The following is a 22680-nucleotide window of genomic DNA, read 5'->3' as shown; positions in this document are numbered from 1 at the left end:
AAAGTCACTAACACTCATAGCGTTTCAGGCAGGTCCTTAATCTAAAAGTGCGTATTAGTGGCTTTAGGTATTGTATGTACTAACTCTATCTATAAATCCAACATTATGTTTGTAACTCATCTTCTATGTACGTACTTTTACCTGAATAAACATTTTGATTTTTGATTTTGAAAAGATAATTTTAAGTAGGTAATTTCTAGCAAAATTGAAAAGATGTTAACAGGTACATTGAAAGAAATTTTGACAAAGATTAGTAGGTACATTAAAGTAAAATTTGAGGGTTATCAATATGTACATTGTAGCATATGGACTTGGACCGTTCACTACCAGCTATAGTCACCTTCTCTCACAACTTTTAATTGTAGGAACAACTGTTTATATAAAAGCTACATTGCTGGCGTTATTGATTTTATAGTGTAATCTTTCTATGCCTCTATTTTCTTTGTATCAGTATTAAGACGAGCAATCGTTACTAAAATTCTTATTAAGGAACTTTGAGCTTAATGATGCTCGTCCTTAAGCTGAAGTTCTAGCTAGTACTTAAGCTAGTCCTTAAGCTGATCTTTGAGCTTAAAAAAAGCTAGTAACTCTTGAAGGGTTTATTAGCTACAACGTTCCATTTTTCTGAACATCTTCAGGTAATGAATGAATACAAGAGATTGATTGATTGATGAAGATTAAGGCACCCAAGAGGTGACCACGGGCATGAATAGCCTAATAATCGGTACAAACGTCATTATCCGGTGATCTGTGGTGAGCTCTAGCTCTGAGTCCCGGCAGGGAAGCAAAATTGTTACTTTGTATATTTAAGGCGGGTTGTTACTTTGTATATGTTTATCAGGGCTGTTCTTTTGAGTATTAAATTACCAGTACTTCTTTTGTTTGTAAGCGGGGTTTCGCTATGGCTTTTTTAAGGCTGTTTTATATTGTTCCTACTTAAACTGTCAACCCTATCTCAGTATATAGACAAAACAACATTTCTTTCAAGGAAACTAACTATGCACGCACAGCAAGGCTCCATCTAAATATATATAATTTGTACACACAACCAGATCATCACCAGATATCCTGACAAACAACACTGAAATAATCAACAAATACAACGAAAACGGAAGCTTAGTTATCAGGAAAGCACCAGATGTCAAACAGTCAACCAACTATTAGCAGACAACTAACATCAGTTGCATGCTATCATCTTCAAGACGAAGACAGAACATCCAACTACTGCCCCAGATATCATAACATCCAACATACTGCCCCAGACATCATCATAACCAACATACTGCCCCAGATATCACAACATCCAACATGCAGCCGATGAGTCACAATAACGTGGCTAAAGTATGTTGACCAGACCACACACTTAGAAGGTGAAGGGACGACGTTTCGGTCTGTCCTGGACCATTCTCAAGTCATTCTCAAGTCATCGACTTGAGAATGGTCCAGGACGGACTGAAACGTTGTCGTCCCTTCACCTTCTAAGTGTGTGGTCTGGTCAACATCCAACATGACCAGACATCATAAAAACACAAAAAAGGGAACTTCATAAGGCTTATTTGCCCCTGCGACGGTCTCACTCTCTCTTATATATTCCGTTGCTCCAGCTGTATTATCATAACAATAATTCACGCTGTTGGGGACAGGCCGCTTGTGGATGCATTAGGATTATATCGAGGCCCCTCCCCTTCACCCCCTGAGGTGGAACTACTGATTTTCCTCAGGCTGCAACCCTACAAAAGTTAACTCTTGTGTGTACCTATTTTCTGCTAGGTAAACAGAGGCATTAGGTGATAGGGAACATGTCCAACAATTTTTGCTCAGCCCGGGATTCCCGAGTGTGAGAGGATCAACGAAACGTCTGTTACCGTCAGGCCATAATAAAACTCAAATGAACTTTGGGGAGTTAATTTTTCAACTTCTTTCTCAAGTGAAGATTCGTGCCAGAATCATTGCTCTTACCTTTTTTTTTGTCATATTCAGTAACATATGTCTACGAGAAATTGATTGTGAGAGTCTTTGGTCACGGAAGCAACGCGTATGTCTGGGTATCGGGGCCTGACGGTTGAGTGGACAGGGTTTAGGATTCGTAGTCCTAAGGTTCCAGGTTCAATCCCCGGCGGAGGCGGAAAGAAATGGGCAGTCTCTTTCGCCCTGACGCCCCTGTTCACCCAGCAGTAAATAGGTACCTGGGAGTTAGACAGCTACTACGGGTTGCTCTGGAGATGTGTAACAAAAAGGAGGCCTGGTCGAGGATCGGGCCGTGGGGACACTAAGCCCCGAAATCATCTCAAGGTAACCTCAAGATAACCAAGATCGGGTCTCGAACCCGGGGTTGTCTTCTCACCCACCAACAGGTTGTTCCCATAAACTCTGCAGCCCAATCAGACGCCTGAACACCGTCACCAAACACGGCCGAGGCTGACTCAAGACAGGAAATAACCTTGAAATCGTTATTGATCATCCAATATTTACCTCTTATACGGATTTTTGAGGCTATAATTAAAATTATCAATTACAGATCATATCTCAAAACGCACAATAATTTGCGTCAACAAACTTGGTGAGACTGAAAGTGTTACAGCACCCGAGTGAAGCAATCAGTCGGCCAGGTGTAAACGCTATCAAGTGAAAGCAAAATGATACGGCAAATCACTCACTTTCCCTCTCTCTCTCTCACTCTACCAGTCACGTATCTCTACGTCAATCTGAACCATCTCGCGACGTTTCCTCATTATAATACAAAAACTTAAAGTTTAAAAAAATAATATTTTGGCAAAATGACCCCGTTACCCATTGATGGCGGGAATATTATGCTGAAAGTTGAGACCCGTGGCGTAGTGGTAAGACACTCGCCTGGCGTTTCGCAAGCGTTTGGCTTGGGTTCATATCCTGGCTGGGGGAGGATTTATTGGGCGCCAATCCTTAACTGTAGGCTCTGTTTACCCAACAGTAAAATGGGTAACTGTTTGTTAAACGATTTAGCGGGTCGTATTCCAGGGGAACATAGGATTAAGGACTTGCCCGAAACGCTACGCGTGCTAGTGGTTGTACAAGAATGTAAACACATCAGTGCTAAGTACTCTCATAAGCCCAATGTACTTACTTGTATATATATATATATATATATATATATATATATATATATATATATATATATATATATATATATATATATATATATATATATATATATGGGTCCAAGCTTTACAATCTACAAACTTTATGTAATAATATTCCTTTCACTTATTCAGTTACAACCACAAATACATTTAACATGACAATATAAAATGGGTATTTCCTGCAGTTATAAGTGAATGTAGCACAAGACCCCACTAGAGTGTTTTTCAGTTTTTTCTTCTGCGACAGATCTGGCCAATCTTTTTTACAACTTGATTTTTGAAACTGTGGGTTCCGACCCATTAGTGCGTCGCAAAATAAATAAAATGGGTCGCGACAAATAAAAAATCCACAAAAAAATAAGCCAGTAAGAGTGACAATCTCATTCGCACGCATTATTCATCATTGCAATTTACAGGACTGATAGTAGGCTTGTTACCAGGGGGCCAGATTCACGAAGTAGTTACGCAAGCACTTACGAACGTGTGCATCTTTCCTCAATCTTTGACGGCTTTGGTTACATTTATTAAACAGTTTACAAGCATGAAAACTTCCCAATCAACTGTTGTTATTGTTATAAACAGCCTCCTGGTGTTTCGGAGCTCATTAACTGTTTAATAATTTTAAACAAAGCCGCTAAAGATTGAGAAAAGATGTACAGGTTCGTAAGTGCTTGCGTAACTGCTTCGTGAATTTGGCCCCAGGTGATTGAGGCTACCTGGTGACCATAGCGGGAACTACAGTCCGTCAACAAGTGTGTGTGTTCCCCAGTTGCTTCGCTTGTTTTTCATCGATTTTCCCCATAATTAGGTAGGTTTTTAGCAATTAACTCATCACCAAACCACACACACCAGAAAATGGAGAAACAGCAACGTTTCGGTCCGTCCTGGACCGATCAGTTCGTGTGATTATACGACTTGATAATGGTCCAGGATGGACCGAAACATCTGTCGTTTCTCCATTTTCTGATGTGTGGTTTGGTCATTGTATCTTCAGCCACGTTATTGTGGCTCATCGTCGGCTTTAGCAATAACATTCTGTCAGTAGGTATTGTGAATGCATTATACATATGTTGTTAATAAAAAAACGGAGATATTTATAGATAATATCATTGATTGAAGAATGATTTTGAGCAATTAAATTTGTCATCATTTTAGATTAAGGTTACAGGAGAATTTCCACTTTTAAGTAAAAAGGCTGTCTTGATGCTAGTGTCTCTTAACTAGTACTTAGTTGTGTGAACTAGGATTTCTCACATTAACTCAATTAAAAAAACAATTACTTACCAACAAACAAGTACATCATTCTCATTAAATGAAAACGTAAACAAACATAACAAAATATTATTTACTGTGTCTTTATTTGCTAGAATTTAATGAAAAATGTTTCTTTTTCTATATTCCTAAAAATAGAAATATATAATTTAATTGAATAGGTTCCATCCATAAGACTGCTTATCATTGGTCAATATTAAAGGAACATACTTCAGAGATATACAGTAGTACATCAGAGAGGGAATACAGTAGGAGCTACTGTATTGCCTCTCTGACCACTATAGTTACTACTATCTTCACTAGTAATATTGCTGGTACTCACTGCCACTTCTGCTGATAACAATATTACCGTTTTGCTTATTCCAGTAGTGAGCTTTGTTAGTCTTCTACTAGTCTTCCTACTCTACTGTTAGTCTTCCTGTATGTTTATTAGTGTTTACAGCTTCCCCTCTCCCATGTTGTAGTTGGAGGGTAGGTGTTAGTGGCGGGGTTTGATTGTGGTAGAGGTATTGATGGTTGAGGAGGTGGTAGTGGTGGTTGTGACTGTTGGTTGAGGTTGTGTGGTTGGTAGTGGTGAGTGTGTTGTCAGTGTTAATAGTGGCGGGGAGTGGTGTCAGTGGTGAAGGTGGGGGTAGTAGTTGTGGTTGAGGCGATACTGGTTATCTCCTTACCTCATTCAGGATTCCAAGTTGAATTCTTTGATAATTTTCGTGTTTCCAATGTCTTTCATATCATTCGTGAACCCTCTGATTCCCCCCCTCCCCCTTCCATACCTTATATGAAATTGAAATTGAAATAAGTTTATTGAGGTAAAATACACACAAAGGGATGAGGTAGCTCAAGCTATTCTCACCCCGTTCAGTACATCGTGTTAATACATACATAGACACACATCACCTTATATGGTTATGTGTTTTTGAATGTCCTCCTCCATGTCTTAAAGGTCCTACTTTATGTCTTGAATGTTCTTCTTCATGTATTGAATGTCCTCCCTTTATGTCCTGGATGTCTTCTTTGGAGGTGCCGGATATCATCTTAACCAGATATATCCTTGATCTAAATAATCTCATAAGTTTTGCATTAAGAGGAATCTTGATAAAATCACAGTAAGAATTTGAACACGTTTATTAACAACAAATTCAATAGGCAACAAGAAACTCAGAAAAACAAATGACGAACATATGTGTATAACAAATGCTTAAAGAGAAACAGATGACAAACAAAAATTGTGCAACACCTGCTTGAAGCGCTACACACAAACAAAATATGTTCAATACCTGCTTGGTGTGTTACACATGAACAAAACCCGTTTAACTCCTGTTTGGTGTATTATACATGAACAAAACATGTTAGGGGAGTTATATATGCCTTGGGACTCGACCACCCGAGAACGCGAAGTGGGAACAAATAAACAAGGACAAATACATCAACAAGTTCAAATAGTCACATTATTTTTGCTATATTAGAAGGATGTCTCCCCCCCCCCCCAAAGAAAAAAAATAAAGGCCATTTATTTTCATGGGGGGGGGGGGGGGGGAAGCAAATTCATTCCATAACATTTGGAAACCTTGGATGGGGTCTGTGTGAACTATGGCAGCGATAATAACTTTATTACTGCTGCTAGATGTTATTAGTAGTTATTGGTAATCTTTTGTTTATCACAGTAGTTCAATACATGCGATTTAATGTAGATAATATTAATAATGAAGACCCAACAAAGCCTATTGGGATTCAACCTGTATATAATTGTAATGACAACGGCTTATGTTAGTGGTATGACTTTCTCAATATAACTAATATATTGAAATTTGGTGTACACGAACTTTATTATATAAATGTACGATTAACAGTACAAATCGAGCTTTTTTTGGGTAAAACAGTCCAATTTTGTACGTCTGACCAATAGTTGGTATATGTACGGTCATATGTGGACGATATTTTTTTATATATATTTTCTACGACTGTTCTTCGTGTCACCCACTTCGGTTAACGGTATCTAACGTGTCAATAATTACATAAAGAGTTAATGATCTGTACGACGTTTGCTCAACCACAAGCCCTTTCCGAAAACAAAAGCATGAGCGGTTGAATTGAATAGGCATCGAACCGGAAGTCTGCCAAAACAGTCAATGTTCTTAGGGGGTTTGAACATACAAACAGATTGATTAGTTCGTGTTAGTTGGGTTTAAGAGGGCTATCATTAATGACAGTTAATCACACACTGAGCCTGGGAATCTTCGCAATGTTGACAAGCTACAATCGATATGGCTTTTTTTTTTAAACCGGAAAGACTGGGACCAGAGGCACCAGGCTGTATTAAATTAGGAAAGTCTGGTGCCACCTGTGCACACCTGCTCTTGATACCACCTGCATACACCTGCTCCTCGTGGTGACACCTCTGTACATCTGCTCCTGGTAACACCTGGTTGATGAACAGTGACGAACATTTGAGAATCGGTGCCCAGCCATTCCACTTACTTCAAATATGAATAATCGGCAACAGAACCTAAACACCTAACCTAACCTACGCCTAACCATACATGGAATTATTATGTATAATAATATTAATTTATATATGAGAACAGACCAATTTTTAATAAACAGTATGTTAAAATTGATGAATGCGTCTGGGGAGGACGGCTGCTACTTTAACAAGCCTAGTGTAAGGACGGGTTAAATTTTTCCCTATGGAAATATTCACGTGTATTTCGGTGTTGAGCCGAGGTTCACCTCCAGAGAGAGAAGTGGTCACAGTGTCAATCAACACTTTATATAGAATTGATCAGTTATAGTTTAGTAGCAAATTTTCTTAGGTTAGGATTGGTTCAGCTTCGCTGAAACACTGTTTGCTTTGATATATTTAAATGATTTAAGTTTCAGTTTCTATTTGCAAATGAGTTGTCAAATCTTGCTCAGCGAACGTTAAATTTGGTTTAATCAGCGTAGATTAGGCTTGGTCAGGTTGAACCTGCCACACCCCAATTCCATGAGTATCTGTAAGCTGGAACACTGTTGAATGTTACAGACAATGTTACTTTCTGTTACCAAATAACAGTGGTCCTCAGGCTGCTCTACGATATGTCAGGAAACACAGCCTAGCTTTCACCAGTACCTAAGCTATTTAGGTTATCAACTATTCAACTGCACTTTCTTTGCTGGTAAATTTTCTGTGAACATTATACAGTTACAACTCAATCCTTACATTTCTAATATGGCGATCTGGAATTGCAGCACGACAAAAGCAGAATTGCAATTGAAATAATAAGGTGATTCAACACAAGAGCATCAGTCAAAATCCACAGAAGGCTCTGTATTGACGTACGCCTTGGTCTGTTCCTCTAGAAAGTAGAGAAAATCTGGATTGAGTCCCTTGACTCCCCCAGGATCCAAGCCTGGGTGGATTTTGTCCCTCTCATTGTGAACTTCCTTGACGGGCACGTCGTCCCTGTAGATGGAGGCCTGTGTGATGAAGAGAAGGTTGCCGGGAAAGGGAGCAGAGTGGAACGACGAGGGTTTATCGGAGTGGAGAGGTCCATCGGGTGTTGGAAACTTATCAAAGTCTGGAAAAAAGTTTGAGGGAGGGAGTGGGGATTGCTCTGGGTGTGTTGGAAAAGGAGGAAAGTTCTCTTCGTGTGAGTGTGGGCCGTCAAAGAAATCTACATCTTCATGTACAGGACCAAAATCAAACGAGTCTCCTTCATGATACGGAAGGCCTACTGAATCGAAGAAATTCGGTGGGTCAAAATCAAAGTCGAAATCTGGAAAGTCAGGTTTGAGTGGAGGGCCGTGATTAGGGAGTGGGGGATGTTCCCCAGATGGGTGTGGGCGTGGCACAGGTGGGTGGAATGTGTGTGGGCGTTTTGGAGGTCGGTGGGGCGGCGGCCGGGGTCGACGTGGTACTGGCGGATGAAAGTTGAAGAAAAGTCCTTTCCGGTCGGTGTCAAATTCGTGGCCGCTATCAGATGCCGGCAGATCTCCAATGAAACTCTCTCTTTTCTCTGGGGGAGCATCAATTGGAGATGCGGCTGACGTAGTGGCGTTCGGCACAGATTCCTGGGCACTGGAAGCTGCAACGACTTCATCTTTAGTTTCCGGTTGCCTTGGTGCAGCATCCTGAAGATCTTTGGCGGACCGTGTGACGCGGTCATGATGGTGAACACCCTCACACACCGCCAACACCACCACCAGCAACACCACACAACCCTGGGAATATGAAAAACACAAGAGCAATTAGATGAACATTTACAATCCTTAATCTCTACAAGCACATAGAAGCAAATATTTTGCTTTATTTCCTTTTTATTTTAAGATTTACAGTTACTTGTGTTTGAAGTTCCAACACCAGAACCTTGTTGAGTTGTTCCATGAACGTTGCCACTGACGGAGTGGAGGTAGATAGGGCTCAACCGTGTCATGTCTTCAACTTCTAATATTATACTCTTCACCGATAGGAGCAGCTGGCAGTGTTGCAAGAGTAGTTGGCAGTGTACAGTGTTGCGAGGGGCAGCTGGCAGTGTACAGTGTTGCGAGGGCAGGTGGTAGCTTTAGGAAAGCAGCTGTCAGTGTTGGGAGGGCAATTTGCAGTGTAAGGGGACGCAGCGGGCAGCGAAGGAAAATCCAACTAACACGAGGGGAAACAGTTAGGATGACAGACATGCGAGTGTAAACATAAAGTCAATATTCACTACTAACTGTGGCATTGATATACCAGATGGGCCGCCTGAACCGATTTTCCTTTCTCTTAACCACTGCTAGAGAGTGAGGCACTCTCCCAGGGTGCCATATGGTTGTTATTAGTTCCAAGCACACAATGACAATCACGCGGGAAGCCGTTACCCGGAAGATTTGGCTCTCTAGGCTGTAGTTCAACAGTAGGTGAAGGGAAGACAACGGAGAAAGATGCTTATAATAGGAACAAGAGATTCTGTTGTCCATATATAGGCGTTGGATCTAAATAGATCACATATTAGTTATATTAGTTCTTCTCGACACCTGCTAGACCTGAATATTTCAAATTCAAATTCAAATTTGGAGCAATACAGTTGTAATCACTGAGATGGGGGGGGGGGGTACCTGGATCTTGCTCACCGTCACCTTTGTTGCATGTTGCCGTGTCTGTCAACATGATGAGTTTACATTAGTGTGAAATGGTATAGATATAAAAATGAGATTCTGAATCCTTTATAATGTGCAGCGAGTATGATTGCTATTATTGGGTCCCTTGTTGTCCACCTTGTAGGAGAGGTCTTCAATGTATCAGTAGCCAGTTGTAGTGTAGCTATTGCTTTATTTTTGTAGGTTCAGCTAGTTATTTAATAAGGCTGCTAGGTGGGTCCTAGTGACAATTGGAGTGAACCATCAGTGTTGACACAATGCCCGTGAGTTCTTCGGTCATTGACAGAGGAAGCAAATTTAATTTTTAATTTTGCCCCGAGGGGCGAGTTTATTGGGCAGCGCCACTCATCCTGTGAGTGGACACACCGCCATAGTGACAGTATTGGGCAGCGTCACTCATCTTGTGAGTGGACACACCGCCATAGCAGCATGTACAACACTCCCCAAAAGGAAGAAAACCCGCTGGGTTGTTCATCCTGTCACTTGTACCCAGACACAGCTGGGACTTGCTTAACTGTCTCAAGTGAACAGCTCCTCAAACAAGAAGATTAACATTTGTCAACCCTTAAAAGTTTACGTTATCTTGCGGGTGCAAAATGGGGGAATCTTAAGAACAGTATCAATATCTGACAAATAGTGTTTTCCTTAACTCAAACAATGTGGGGTTCATGAAGAAAATGTTTCAAATGTAACTGCTTTTACAAGAGCAAGAGTTACATTACCGTTCTTAGTGATGGATGTGTATGATAATTGGGTATCATAAGGGGGGCCTGACGGCTGAGTGGACAGCGCTCTGGACTCGTTATCATAGGGTCCAGGTTCGATCCCTGGTGATGGCAGAAACAAATGGGCAGAGTTTCTTTCACCCTGATTTACTGTTCACTAGCAGTAAATAGATACCTGGGAGTTAGACAGCTGGTACGGGCTGCTTCCTGGAGGTGTGTAACAAAAATGAGGCCTGGTCGAGGACCGGGCCGCGGGGAAGCTAACCCCCGAAATCAACTCAAGATAACCTAAAGATAACCATCATACATCATTGGCTGTAGTTAAGCTGGGATGTCAGTGGCAGTTACGTTGCTTTTAAAAGGTATATTCAGATTGGTCAAACATTGATACTCACTACACAAAGAGAGAGCTGGTGTGTGTTAGCATCAATCAGGAAATAATTTACATACAGAAAATCATACTAACGTAATATACATAAATAAGAAAATCGCCTCACAGTCCCCAGTGGATATTCTCAGGAAATAATATGTCTCAGAGTAAAGCTGGAGATGTCGGATTTCTCACCACTGAATATTAAATATCATGTCGACTTGCATGCGTTTCTCTAGCATAACTGGGGCGTGTTATTCCTCTTGTTAATGATTCTAGTGAATCTTGGCGCACCAGGAATCACCCTCGTGATTCATTTGATATTACTTCTAAGTTTGGTGAATCCTGAATGAATCCATCCCACTCACCCATATCCACGTCCAGTTTATTACTGAAACCTGTTAAACTATTTGGTCATTACGCAAGTTTTACTGGACAGTTTGTGGATATGGTATAGGGAGCCGGTCGGCGGAGCGGACAGCACGCTGGACTTGTGATCCTGTGGTCCCGGGTTCGATCCCGGGCGCCGGAGAAGGGGAACTATCAGGGGAAAGCACCAAGCCATAACGGCTATATGGCACTTGGCTATAGAGCACTTGGAAGGGGTCAGGATAAGGATTTGGGATGGGACGGGGGGGGGGGGGGGGGTTGGAATGGTGCCCAACCACTTGGACGGTCGGGGATTGAACGCCGACCTGCATGAACCGAGACCGTCGCTCTACCGTCCAGCCCAAGTGGTTGGGTCGGGCGCCGGAGAGAAACAATGGGCAGAGTTTCTTTCACCGTATGCCCCTGTTACCTAGCAGTAAAATAGGTACCTGGGTGTTAGTCAGCTGTCACGGGCTGCTTCCTGGGGGTGGAGGCCTGGTCGAGGACCGGGCCGCGGGGACACTAAAAAGCCCCGAAATCATCTCAAGATAACCTCAAGATGGTTTCAGCACGGTATTAAATATACGTTTCACTCTTAAAGGTCGAGTTTTTATCAACATTAGCACATTCTTCAACATCATTCTTTTAATACTATCACCATTTTCAGGCCACAAATACAATATAACTTGCATTCGATCCTACAAGCACAAATAGGTGAGTGCACACACACATACACTATTTCTGTCAATATCACTGTTTCTGTCTATGTTCGCCTGTTTCCGTCTATTCATTTACATAAAAGATAATGCAAGCCGCAGACCCCCGATCCAGCACCACTTGTACATGATCCCGACATAATTAATTCCCTCCCTTCCCGAGGGCGAGGCTCTGAAGGGACCTTCCGCAGGATTATATTTAGACAAGATCATGAAAACCATATGTTTAACCCTTACACTGCTCCGACCTCTATATACCAGTTCCTCCTGTGCTCTGACCTCTATATACCAGTTCCTCCTGTGCTCCGACCTACTATATACCAGTTCCTCCTGTGCTCCGACCTCTATATACCAGTTCCTCCTGTGCTCCGACCTCTATATACCAGTTCCTCCTGTGCTCTGACTACTATATACCAGTTCCTCCTGTGCTCTGACTACTATATACCAGTTCCTCCTGTGCTCTGACTACTATATACCAGTTCCTCCTGTGCTCTGACCACTATATACCAGTTCCTCCTGTGCTCTGACTACTAAAATTTTTAAATTTTGCCCCGAGGGGCGAGTTTATTGGGCAGCGCCAGTCATCTTGTGAGTGAACATACCGCCATAGCAGAATGTACAACACTCCCCAATAGGAAGAAAACCCGCTGGGTTGTTCATCCTGTCACTTGTACCCAGACACAGCTGGGACTTGCTTAACTGTCTCAAGTGAACAGCTCCTCAAACAAGAAGATTAACATTTATCAACCCTTAAAAGCTTACGTTATCTTGCGGGTGCAAAATGGGGAAATCTTTTAAGAACAGTATCTGACTACTATATACCAGTTCCTCCTGTGCTCTGACCTCTATATACCAGTTCCTCCTGTGCTCTGACTACTATATACCAGTTCCTCCTGTGCTCTGACCTCTATATACCAGTTCCTCCTGTGCTCTGACTACTATATACCAGTTCCTCCTGTGCTCCGACCTCTATATACCAGTTCCTCCTGTGCTCCGACCTCTATATACCAGTTCCTCCTGTGCTCCGACCTCTATATACCAGTTCCTCCTGTGCTCTGACTACTATATACCAGTTCCTCCTGTGCTCTGACCACTATATACCAGTTCCTCCTGTGCTCTGACTACTATATACCAGTTCCTCCTGTGCTCTGACCTCTATATACCAGTTCCTCCTGTGCTCTGACCTCTATATACCAGTTCCTCCTGTACCCCTATATATGATTTTTTCACATTTAAATTCTTAACTATTTTTTACTCTTGTGCACCTGGATGTTTTACATTTAAATAGTTGCACAGTTCAAAAACACAAACGAAGGGCCACATAAACTCGATCACCACAATACCAGAAAAAAAAGTTGACCTGTACAAAATGAAAGATTGATTTAACAAGTGGTTGCTTGAGGCTAACTCAGGCAGGTGCAAAGCAATGATGTTGGAAGCATGAGGCTGAATACAATATGTCAAATGGGAGGGAAAAAATCCTCCTGGAATCTGACAACAAATATTCTGAGTTGACGTTATAACGAACATGTCATCAAAATATGATAACAGAGTAATATTTCCATGACAATATTTCCATATTTATGACAAGTAAATACATCAGAGTAATATTTCCAGCTACATAGTCAAGGTTCGCAATCATAAGAGCTACCTTTGAGAGAGTGAACAGAGACAGTCGTTCAAGACCATACGTAACATAATTCTGGAATTATGAACTAAAGTAGTTAAGTCTCACGTCACCAGGAGAGAGAATAAACAGGAGAGAATAAACAGGAGAGAATAAACAGGAGACAGAATAAACAGGAGAGAGGCTGATAATCACAAATGACTTCTCCAAAGAATGGTCAGGAGAGACAAGGACAGCATTAAGCATGGGTGGTACATGAACTCTGGGCACGTTCAGGTACTCAACCTATCTCAACCATGGAGTCATTAGAAAGAATTAGTTCAGTTCCAGAGAGGTGAACAATATAATTATTTACAAAATGGAGTGATGGAGGCATACCTTATGCATAGCTTTAGATGGAGCTACGACAGTTAAATAAACTTTTTAACTAGTACATCAGTTGACTTGAGTGTCGAGAGGCGGGACCAAAGAGCTAAAGCTTATCCCTCGTGAGTACAACAGCGTGAGCTCACACACACACACACACACACACACACACACACACACACACACACACACACACACACACACACACACACACACACACACACACACACACACACACACACACACACACCACTTACTTTTGCATACGTAAGTTATCACCACTTACAAAATACTAACAGGAATCGACGAAACTTACAAAGAGGAATTCCTGAAACCAACAACTTCACGAACAAGAGGCTACAGATTCAAACTAAGGAAACAAAGGTGCCGAAAAAATATTAGAAAGATTGTGTTTCACAGAGTGGTAGACGGTTGGAACAAGTGAGAAGGTGGTGGAGGCCAAAACCGCCAGTAGTTTCAAGGCGTTATACGACAAAGAGTACTGGGAAGACGGGACACCACGAGCGTAGCTCTCATTCTGTAACTACACTTAGGTAATTACACTTGGGTAATTACACTCCGGGGGCTGCAATAACCGACGATTTTTAAGGGTTATTTAAGTCCATGTGATAACCTTTTGTGTCAGGCATTACTTCTCGTGGCACAGTGGTAAGACACTTGCCCCGCGTTTCGCGAGCGATTTGGCCTGGGTTCGTATCCTCGCCCGGAAGGATTGACTAGGCACCAATCCTTAACTATACGCATCTGTTCACCCAGCAGTGAATGGGTACTGCTAGGACCCAGATTCACGAAGTAGTTACGCAATCACTTACGAACCTGTACATCTGTTCTCAATCTTCGGCGGCTTTGTTTACAATTATTAAACAGTTAATGAGCTCCGAAGCACCAGGAGGCTGTTTATAACAATAATAACAGTTGAATGGCAAGTTTTCATGCTTGTAAACTGTTTAATGTAACCAAAACCATCAAATATTGAGGAAAGATGTACACGTTCATAAGTACTTACGTAACTGCTTCGTGAATCCGGATACTCGGTTGTTAAACGATTTGGCAGGTCGGCCGAAACGCTATGCTTGCTAGTGGCTTTACGAGAATGTGGCTTTACGAGAATGTAAGAAGTCTAGTAATATAAATAAACAACTAGGTCCAAATTCAGCGGGAGTCCAATATTAGGCCGTAAACGAGTCCAGCATCAGTACGGGTCTCAATTACCAATAACCCCTGTAGAAAACAACCTTACGAGCAAATGAACAAATCCACAAGGGCCGTGACGAGGATTCGAACCTGCGTCCGAGAGCATCCCAGACGCTGCCTTAATCGACTGAGCTACGACTTGGTCAAAAGGAGTTGAAACCGAAGTTCTACTGAACTTACTGGATCCTGCAGCCTCTCCGAGGCACAAACCAGGGTTTTACACAACTCCCCCCATGCACTCGAGCTAACTTGTGAGGGCAAATTCACGCAACAGAATCAACAACAACATTAAACAGAATAATAAAACACTGGCCAACGCCTTCATCCCCGATCACACCAAAGGATATATTTTGAATTTATATTATATTATAAACACCATCAATGAACTTTGTGCCTGGTCCTGGTCAGAGACCGGGCCGCAGGGACATTGACCCCCGGAACCACAGCAAGGTAGGTCATCAGACATATTGAGAAGGAACAATAAATATTCAAAGGATATATATATAAGCGGATTTTCCTGCTATAAACACAGTTACCTGAGTGACCCCTAAGTGACGGTGGAGCTCTTAATGGGAGCAGCTACTGTGATCTACGTGTGTCTAACAGTGGCGAGTTACTGTGATCTACAGTGTCTAACAGTGGCGAGTTACTGTGATCTACGTGTGTCTAACAGAGACGAGTTACTGTGATCTACAGTGTCTAACAGTGGCGAGTTACTGTGATCTACGTGTGTCTAACAGAGACGAGTTACTGTGATCTACGGTGTCTAACAGTGGCGAGTTACTGTGATCTACGTGTGTCTAACAGAGACGAGTTACTGTGATCTACGGTGTCTAACAGTGGCGAGTTACTGTGATCTACGTGTGTCTAACAGAGACGAGTTACTGTGATCTACGGTGTCTAACAGTGGCGAGTTACTGTGATCTACGGTGTCTAACAGTGGCGAGTTACTGTGATCTACGTGTGTCTAACAGAGACGAGTTACTGTGATCTACGGTGTCTAACAGTGGCGAGTTACTGTGATCTACGTGTGTCTAACAGAGACGAGTTACTGTGATCTACGGTGTCTAACAGTGGCGAGTTATTGTGATCTACGGTGTCTAACAGTGGCGAATCACGTAATGGAAAGCGCACGACATTGCAGGTACAAACTCAAGCTTCAGTGAGAACGTTCATAAAGATCTGCAATGCTCTGGTTCACTCGAGCACCGGCCTTTGCGGGGGATTTCTCGCCTTATGAACTTGGGTCTCGTGTTGAGCATCTGTTCAGATGTTCGAAGTGTGATGTTCCCTACGTAGGAAGTACATCTCGACATTTTAAAAACAATGAATCAACAAACATTTAGGGGTAGATCTGGCCGCAATGGATGTGCCCTTTAGCCAACTTCCCCTTTCTGCAGTAGGTATTCATTGTCCAGCCCGTTCTCGCACTTGCTTATAGTCAATATTGGCTTATTTAATAAGTGCATATGTGACATACTAATTGATTGTAAATATTTTAGTTTACCTTGAAAAGCTTCATAGAAAACACCGGTGGTGTGACAGGGGCCTCGTAGCCTGGTGGATAGCGCGCAGGACTCTTAATTCTGTGGCGCGGGTTCGATTCCCGCACGAGGCAGAAACAAATGGGCAAAGTTTCTTTCACCCTGAATGCCCCTGTTACCTAGCAGTAAATAGGTACCTGGGAGTTAGTCAGCTGTCACGGGCTGCTTCCTGGGGGTGGAGGCCTGGTCGAGGACCGGGCCGCGGGGACACTAAAGCCCCGAAATCATCTCAAGATAACCTCAAGATAACCTGGTACAGGAGCGGGGCTGTAACTGTTCTGTGCTTGGAAGGAATATGAGCAGAATGACAAGGACGGAGGGAAGGAATGGTACCCAACCACTTGGACGATCGGGGATTGAACGCCGACCTGCTAGAAGCGAGGCCGTCGCTCTACCGTCCTTGTTCCAAGTGGTTAGCCAACCCAAGTTTACAAATAACCCGTACACGCGCCTCCTCAACCACACACAAGATATAACATGATATATATGTGTGTGAGAAAGAGCGGTTACACCAGAGTTTGCCTGCAGACGCCCAGAAGGTTGGGCGTACCCCAGACTAAAAAAACAGAACTTCAGCATGTCGTGGTCCATGGGTTAAGGCGTGCGTCTCGGGGTTACCCAGTATGGTGGTTCGATCCCGTTGTCCTGTTCGAAGATTTCCTCAACAGCAGCTACCTCGCATGGGCCAATAGGAGCTGCTTTAAGTAGTCCAATAGGCCTTCAACAGATTTACCTATTTATACATTAGTTATTGGGCGCTCCCTGGCGCCCCTTGAACTCCCCCCTTCCCCCTCCCATCCCTTCCCCTTGCATCAATCCGACACGCTACTGAGTGCGAAAGTAAGTGCGTACGCAAACATTGACACAAGGAGCCAAAACTTTTACCAATTCACACAGCCCTTTCTCAGCGCACGCTCGCCTCCCCCTAAGGTCCCCACCAGGTGGGTCTAAACACTTAGCACAAGTTACCTCACACGGCTTACCTGCACAGCGCTTAACTTCATATTATCTTTCTCGATGTGTTAATAATAATATCCTTCACGGAACGTGCTTGAGCGCGTCCACACACACACACACACTCACAAACACATACACAGACCCCGCGTGAGGAAGGGTGTGTTCACCTCGGCGGTCAGCGACTGTTTGACGTCTCGCTGAGGAGGCCTCCCTGGTTTTGTTCACCCATTACCGTGACGTCACACACACCAACACACGTAATAGGACTTTTGTAGACTTGTACAAGTGTTCCATTGGTTGCGAATCGTGTTTCTTGGTGTTGTGTTGTGTGTTACGCTCCACTGTTCTGCTCAGTGGAATCCTTTGTCTTACGTGGAGTCATTTGCATATACGACGCTTCCTCCCAGAACCTGGGGCCAGATTCACGAAAGCAGTTACGCAAGCACTTACGAACGTGTACATCTTTCCTCAATCTTTGACGGCTTTGGTTACATTTATTAAAGAGTTTACAAGCATGAAAACGTCCCAATCAACTGTTGTTATTGTTATAAACAGCCTCCTGGTGCTTCGGAGCTCATTAACTGTTTAATAATTGTAAACAAAGCCGCCAAAAATTGAGGAAAGATGTACACGGTCGTAAGTACTTGCGTAACTGCTTCGTGAATCTGGCCCCAGGTCAACAAACACGTCTGGAAAACTGCGACTACTTGGACTTGGGTCGAGTATGGTCTAAATACCTAAAAAAAAGCATATACTTCTTTACGTCATTGCTACTCTATACATAAAAGTAACTTATGGTGACCAGACCACAAAAGACGAGGAGACGACGACGTTTCGGTCCGTCCTGGACCATTATCACAATCGACTTGAAAATGGTCTAGGACACCGTTCCCCGGGGTCCAAGCACCATGTACACCTCACAATCAGAGTGTACTACACCCACCATGAGAGGAAACACTCGTTCTCACCTAAAATAGAAGCAGCGAGTGTGTGCGTGTATTTACTATTTATTTCTGCATAATCGAGTTATAAGCTCCTGGTCCCCGCCTTTCTAACCAATATATTTTCCCCCTGATATATCTAGTACATATATTTCTCTCTGACTCATACACACATTTCCCGAGGAAACCCCCGTTGCAGCTGTATAACTCCCAGGTACCTATATACTGCTAGGTGAGCAGGGGCATTAGGGTGAAAGAAACTGCTTATTTGTTTTCGCTTCTGCCGGGGATCAATCCCTGGCCCTTAGGACTACGACCCCAGAGCGCTGTCTGTTCAGCCGTAAGGCCCCTCTGAGTGTGTGTGTGCGTGTAATTACCTAAGTGTAATTACCTAAGTGTAGTTACAGGATGAGAGCTACGCTCGTGGTGTCCCGTCTTCCCAGCACTCTTTATCATATAACGCTTTGAAACTACTGATGGTCTTGACCTCCACCACCTTCTCACCTAACTTGTTCCAACCGTCTACCACTCTGTTTGCGAAAGTGAATTTTCTTATATTTCTTCGGCATCTGTGTTTAGCTAGTTTATATCTATGACCTCTTGTTCTTAAAGTTCCAGGTCTCAGGAAATCTTCCCTATCAATTTTATCAATTCCTGTTACTATTTTGTATGTAGTGATCATATCACCTCTTTTTCTTCTGTCTTCTACTTTTGGCATATATAATGCCTCTAACCTCTCCTCGTAGCTCTTGCCCTTCAGTTCTGGGAGCCACTTAGTAGCATGTCTTTGCACCTTTTCCAGTTTGTTGATGTGCTTCTTAAGATATGGGCACCACACAACCGCTGCATATTCTAGCTTTGATCTAACAAAAGTCGTGAACAATTTCTTTAGTATATCGCCATCCATGTATTTAAAAGCAATTCTGTAGTTATAAAGCGTGGCATAGGCTCCTCGCACAATATTCTTTATGTGGTCCTCAGGTGATAGTTTTCTATCTAGAACCACCCCTAGATCTCTTTCTTTATCAGAATTCTTTAAAGATTTCTGTGTGTGTGTGTGTGTGTGTGTGTGTGTGTGTGTGTGTGTGTGTGTGTGTGTGTGTGTGTGTGTGTGTGTGTGTGTACTCACCTAATTGTATTAATAATGTGCACAAATTTTGTGTTTGTGTAATGTGTGTGTGTGTGTGTGTGTGTGTGTGTGTGTGTGTGTGTGTGTGTGTGTGTGCGCGTGTGTGTGTGTGTGCGCAATATACTGCAAGATTAGGGGTTATCTTAGACCAACACCTGTACAACTGCTCCTATTCTCCCACATCACAACATCTCTATGATAACCAGCACACTAACGTAGCACTGACATAACATAACATAATAATAATATTACTGCAACTTTTTACGGCTGTTCGTGTTGTCAAATTTCCATAAATACTATGTAGTCTCTGGTAGTCTCTGGTAGTCTCTGGTAATCTCTGGTAGTCTCTGGTAGTCTCTGGTAGCCTCTGGTAGTCTCTGGTAGTCTCTGGTAGCCTCTGGTAGTCTCTGGAAGTCTCTGGTAGCCTCTGGTAGTCTCTGGTAGTCTCTAGTAGTCTCTGGTAGCCTCTGGTAGTCTCTGGTAGTCTCTGGTAGCCTCTGGTAGTCTCTGGTAGCCTCTGGTAGTCTCTGGTAGTCTCTGGTAGTCTCTGGTAGTCTCTGGTAGCCTCTGGTAGTCTCTGGTAGCCTCTGGTAGTCTCTGGTAGTCTCTGGTAGTCTCTGGTAGCCTCTGGTAGTCTCTGGTAGTCTCTGGTAGTCTCTGGTAGCCTCTGGTAGTCTCTGGTAGTCTCTGGTAGCCTCTGGTAGCCTCTGGTAGCCTCTGGTAGTCTCTGGTAGTCTCTGGTAGCCTCTTGTAGTCTCTGGTAGCCTCTGGTAGTCTCTGGTAGTCTCTGGTAGTCTCTGGTAGCCTCTGGTAGTCTCTGGTAGCCTCTGGTAGTCTCTGGTAGTCTCTGGTAGCCTCTGGTAGTCTCTGGTAGTCTCTGGTAGTCTCTGGTAGCCTCTGGTAGTCTCTGGTAGTCTCTGGTAGCCTCTGGTAGTCTCTGGTAGCCTCTGGTAGTCTCTGGTAGTCTCTGGTAGTCTCTGGTAGCCTCTGGTAGTCTCTGGTAGTCTCTGGTAGTCTCTGGTAGCCTCTGGTAGTCTCTGGTAGTCTCTGGTAGTCTCTGGTAGTCTCTGGTACCCTCTGGTAGCCTCTGGTAGTCTCTGGTAGTCTCTGGTAGTCTCTGGTAGCCTCTGGTAGTCTCTGGTAGTCTCTGATAGTCTCTGGTAGCCTCTGGTAGTCTCTGGTAGTCTCTGGTAGCCTCTGGTAGTCTCTGGTAGTCTCTGGTAGTCTCTGGTAGTCTCTGGTAGCCTCTGGTAGTCTCTGGTAGTCTCTGGTAGTCTTTCTGGTCCTCACGTCTGATACAGTAGTCTCTGGTAGTCTCTGGTAGTCTTCCTGGTCCTCACGTCTGATACAGTAGTCTCTGGTAGTCTTCCTGGTAGTCTCTGGTAGTCTGATCTGATACAGAAAGCTTACAACGCGGGTCCACAATGAGGGGCATCCAGTGGGAGAGAGAACTGGAAGAGACAAGAAGGGCAATGAATGAGACGATGAAATGCAATGATGGGAAAGTTGCACATGCAACGGATCAGTTCATCCCACTCAAGAAGGTGGTGGACGAGAAATGCACAGTGTACTCCGGATAAAATAGGCAGTGCAAGGAAGCTAGGTGGAATTAGAAAGAGCTAAGATATAGACAATATAGGACAATATAAGACAATATAGAGGCACTATAGAGAGCCAGAAATGAATACACGAGAGTCAGAAGGGAAGCTGAGAGGCAATTTGAAAACTACATTGTGGCGAAAGATATCCAAATTGCTATTATGGGGAGAAAGATGAAGAGACAACAGTAAGATATCATGCTATCTCGCTGAAGAGACAAAGAGTATGTCTCATAGACAACGATAAGGAAGTATGTGAGGAGTTTAACAGAAAATTTCAGGAGGACTTAAGGAAGGAATCAACATAAGAGACCAAGTTGTGTGAGATGAAAGACGTAATAAAAACATCTTGAGAACCTAGATGCAACAAAATCAACATGACAAGTCTTGATAAATGTCCCGTTTTCTGTTAACGGGTCCTCTGATAGGTTAGGATAGGGCACTTTAGTATAACAGGTTTTTGACATTGGGAACGGTCGCCAGAATAGGCTGCTTGATAACTTTCTTAATAAAACTGGCTAAATTCTCGACTCACAATCAGGGATCCCGGGTTCTATTCCCGGACAGGTTAGAAATGGTTGGACACGTTTCCTTTCACCTAATGCCTCTGTTCCCCTAGCAGTAAATAGGTTCTCATGTCCCCAACAAAACATTATATCACTACTGATACTGAGGGAGGATCCTCAGGTACTTTGTCACCAGGTAAATACAATTTTGATTGATTGATTAATGAAGATTAAGCCACCCAAAAGGTGGCACGGGCATGAATAGCCCGTAAGTGGTGGCCCTTTTGAGCCATTACCAGTATCAAGAGCTGATACTGGAGATCTGTGGAGGTGCGACTGCACCCTGCGTGACGGGAGATGTCGCCCGTGTACAATTTTAAGAGGCTGTCCTTATCCGCGTTATGTATGTCCCTCGGTATCTTGTGTATCGTAATCATATCCCTCTCTGCTGCTTCTCCTCTCCAGGGTTGTGGGGCCCAGCAGTAAATAGGTACCTGGGTGTTAGTCAGCTGTCACGGGCTGCTTCCTGGGGGTGGAGGCCTGGTCGAGGACCGGGCCGCGGGGACACTAAAAAAAAGCCCCGAAATCATCAAAAGATAACCTCAAAAGAAGATAACCCATGCAGCTTCCTCGAACTGTTCCTTATAGCTTAACCCTCTTAACTCCGGCACCAATCTTGTTGCAAACTTCTGTGCTTCTTCATTATTTTTCTTCCTTTTTTTGAGTGATTTTTGTACGGGTGTTCCAGAATTTTGAGTGATTTCCTGTCTTGAGTGTTTTATTTAAAACACCCTGATACATGGCAACCATACATCTACCACAGACACTAGTATACCAGCGGAGTACACCCTGGTATACACAGGACCTGGTATACACAGGAGAGGGGAGAGAGAGAGAGAGAGAGAGAGAGAGAGAGAGAGAGAGAGAGAGAGAGAGAGAGAGAGAGAGAGAGAGAGAGAGAGAGAGAGAGAGAGAGAGAGCGCAGTTTGCGGTATAAATATTGCCAGACATCACAGGCGAAGTAGAACAAAATCGGGATGAAAGTGAAAGTCTTACAAATAATTTTGTAGCAAGAAATAGTGCAAAAGGGAGGGGGATGCTGGTACTTGTA

The 22680-nt window shown here is 43.3% G+C and overlaps 2 protein-coding genes across 6 annotated transcripts in view; one reads left to right on the top strand and one right to left on the bottom strand.

Moving 5' to 3' along the window:
* Positions 1-22680, top strand: part of LOC123768103 (uncharacterized) — a 47205-nt gene that overhangs the window by 4052 nt on the left and 20473 nt on the right. The window lies entirely within an intron of this gene.
* On the bottom strand, positions 5501-17756 carry LOC138353677 (cyclin-K-like). Its single transcript, XM_069306891.1, has 2 exons — positions 17422-17756; positions 5501-8594 (listed from the first exon to the last, which is right to left on the bottom strand). Exons 1-2 carry the CDS (start codon positions 17440-17442, stop codon positions 7677-7679), a joined length of 939 nt encoding a protein of 312 aa, XP_069162992.1. The 5' UTR covers positions 17443-17756; the 3' UTR covers positions 5501-7676.

The sequence above is a fragment of the Procambarus clarkii genome, chromosome 59 (genome assembly GCF_040958095.1).
Source record: "Procambarus clarkii isolate CNS0578487 chromosome 59, FALCON_Pclarkii_2.0, whole genome shotgun sequence".
Classification (NCBI taxonomy): domain Eukaryota; kingdom Metazoa; phylum Arthropoda; class Malacostraca; order Decapoda; family Cambaridae; genus Procambarus; species Procambarus clarkii.
The sequence above is the reverse complement of the archived record's forward strand: the minus strand, read 5'-3'. Positions and strand labels throughout refer to the sequence as shown.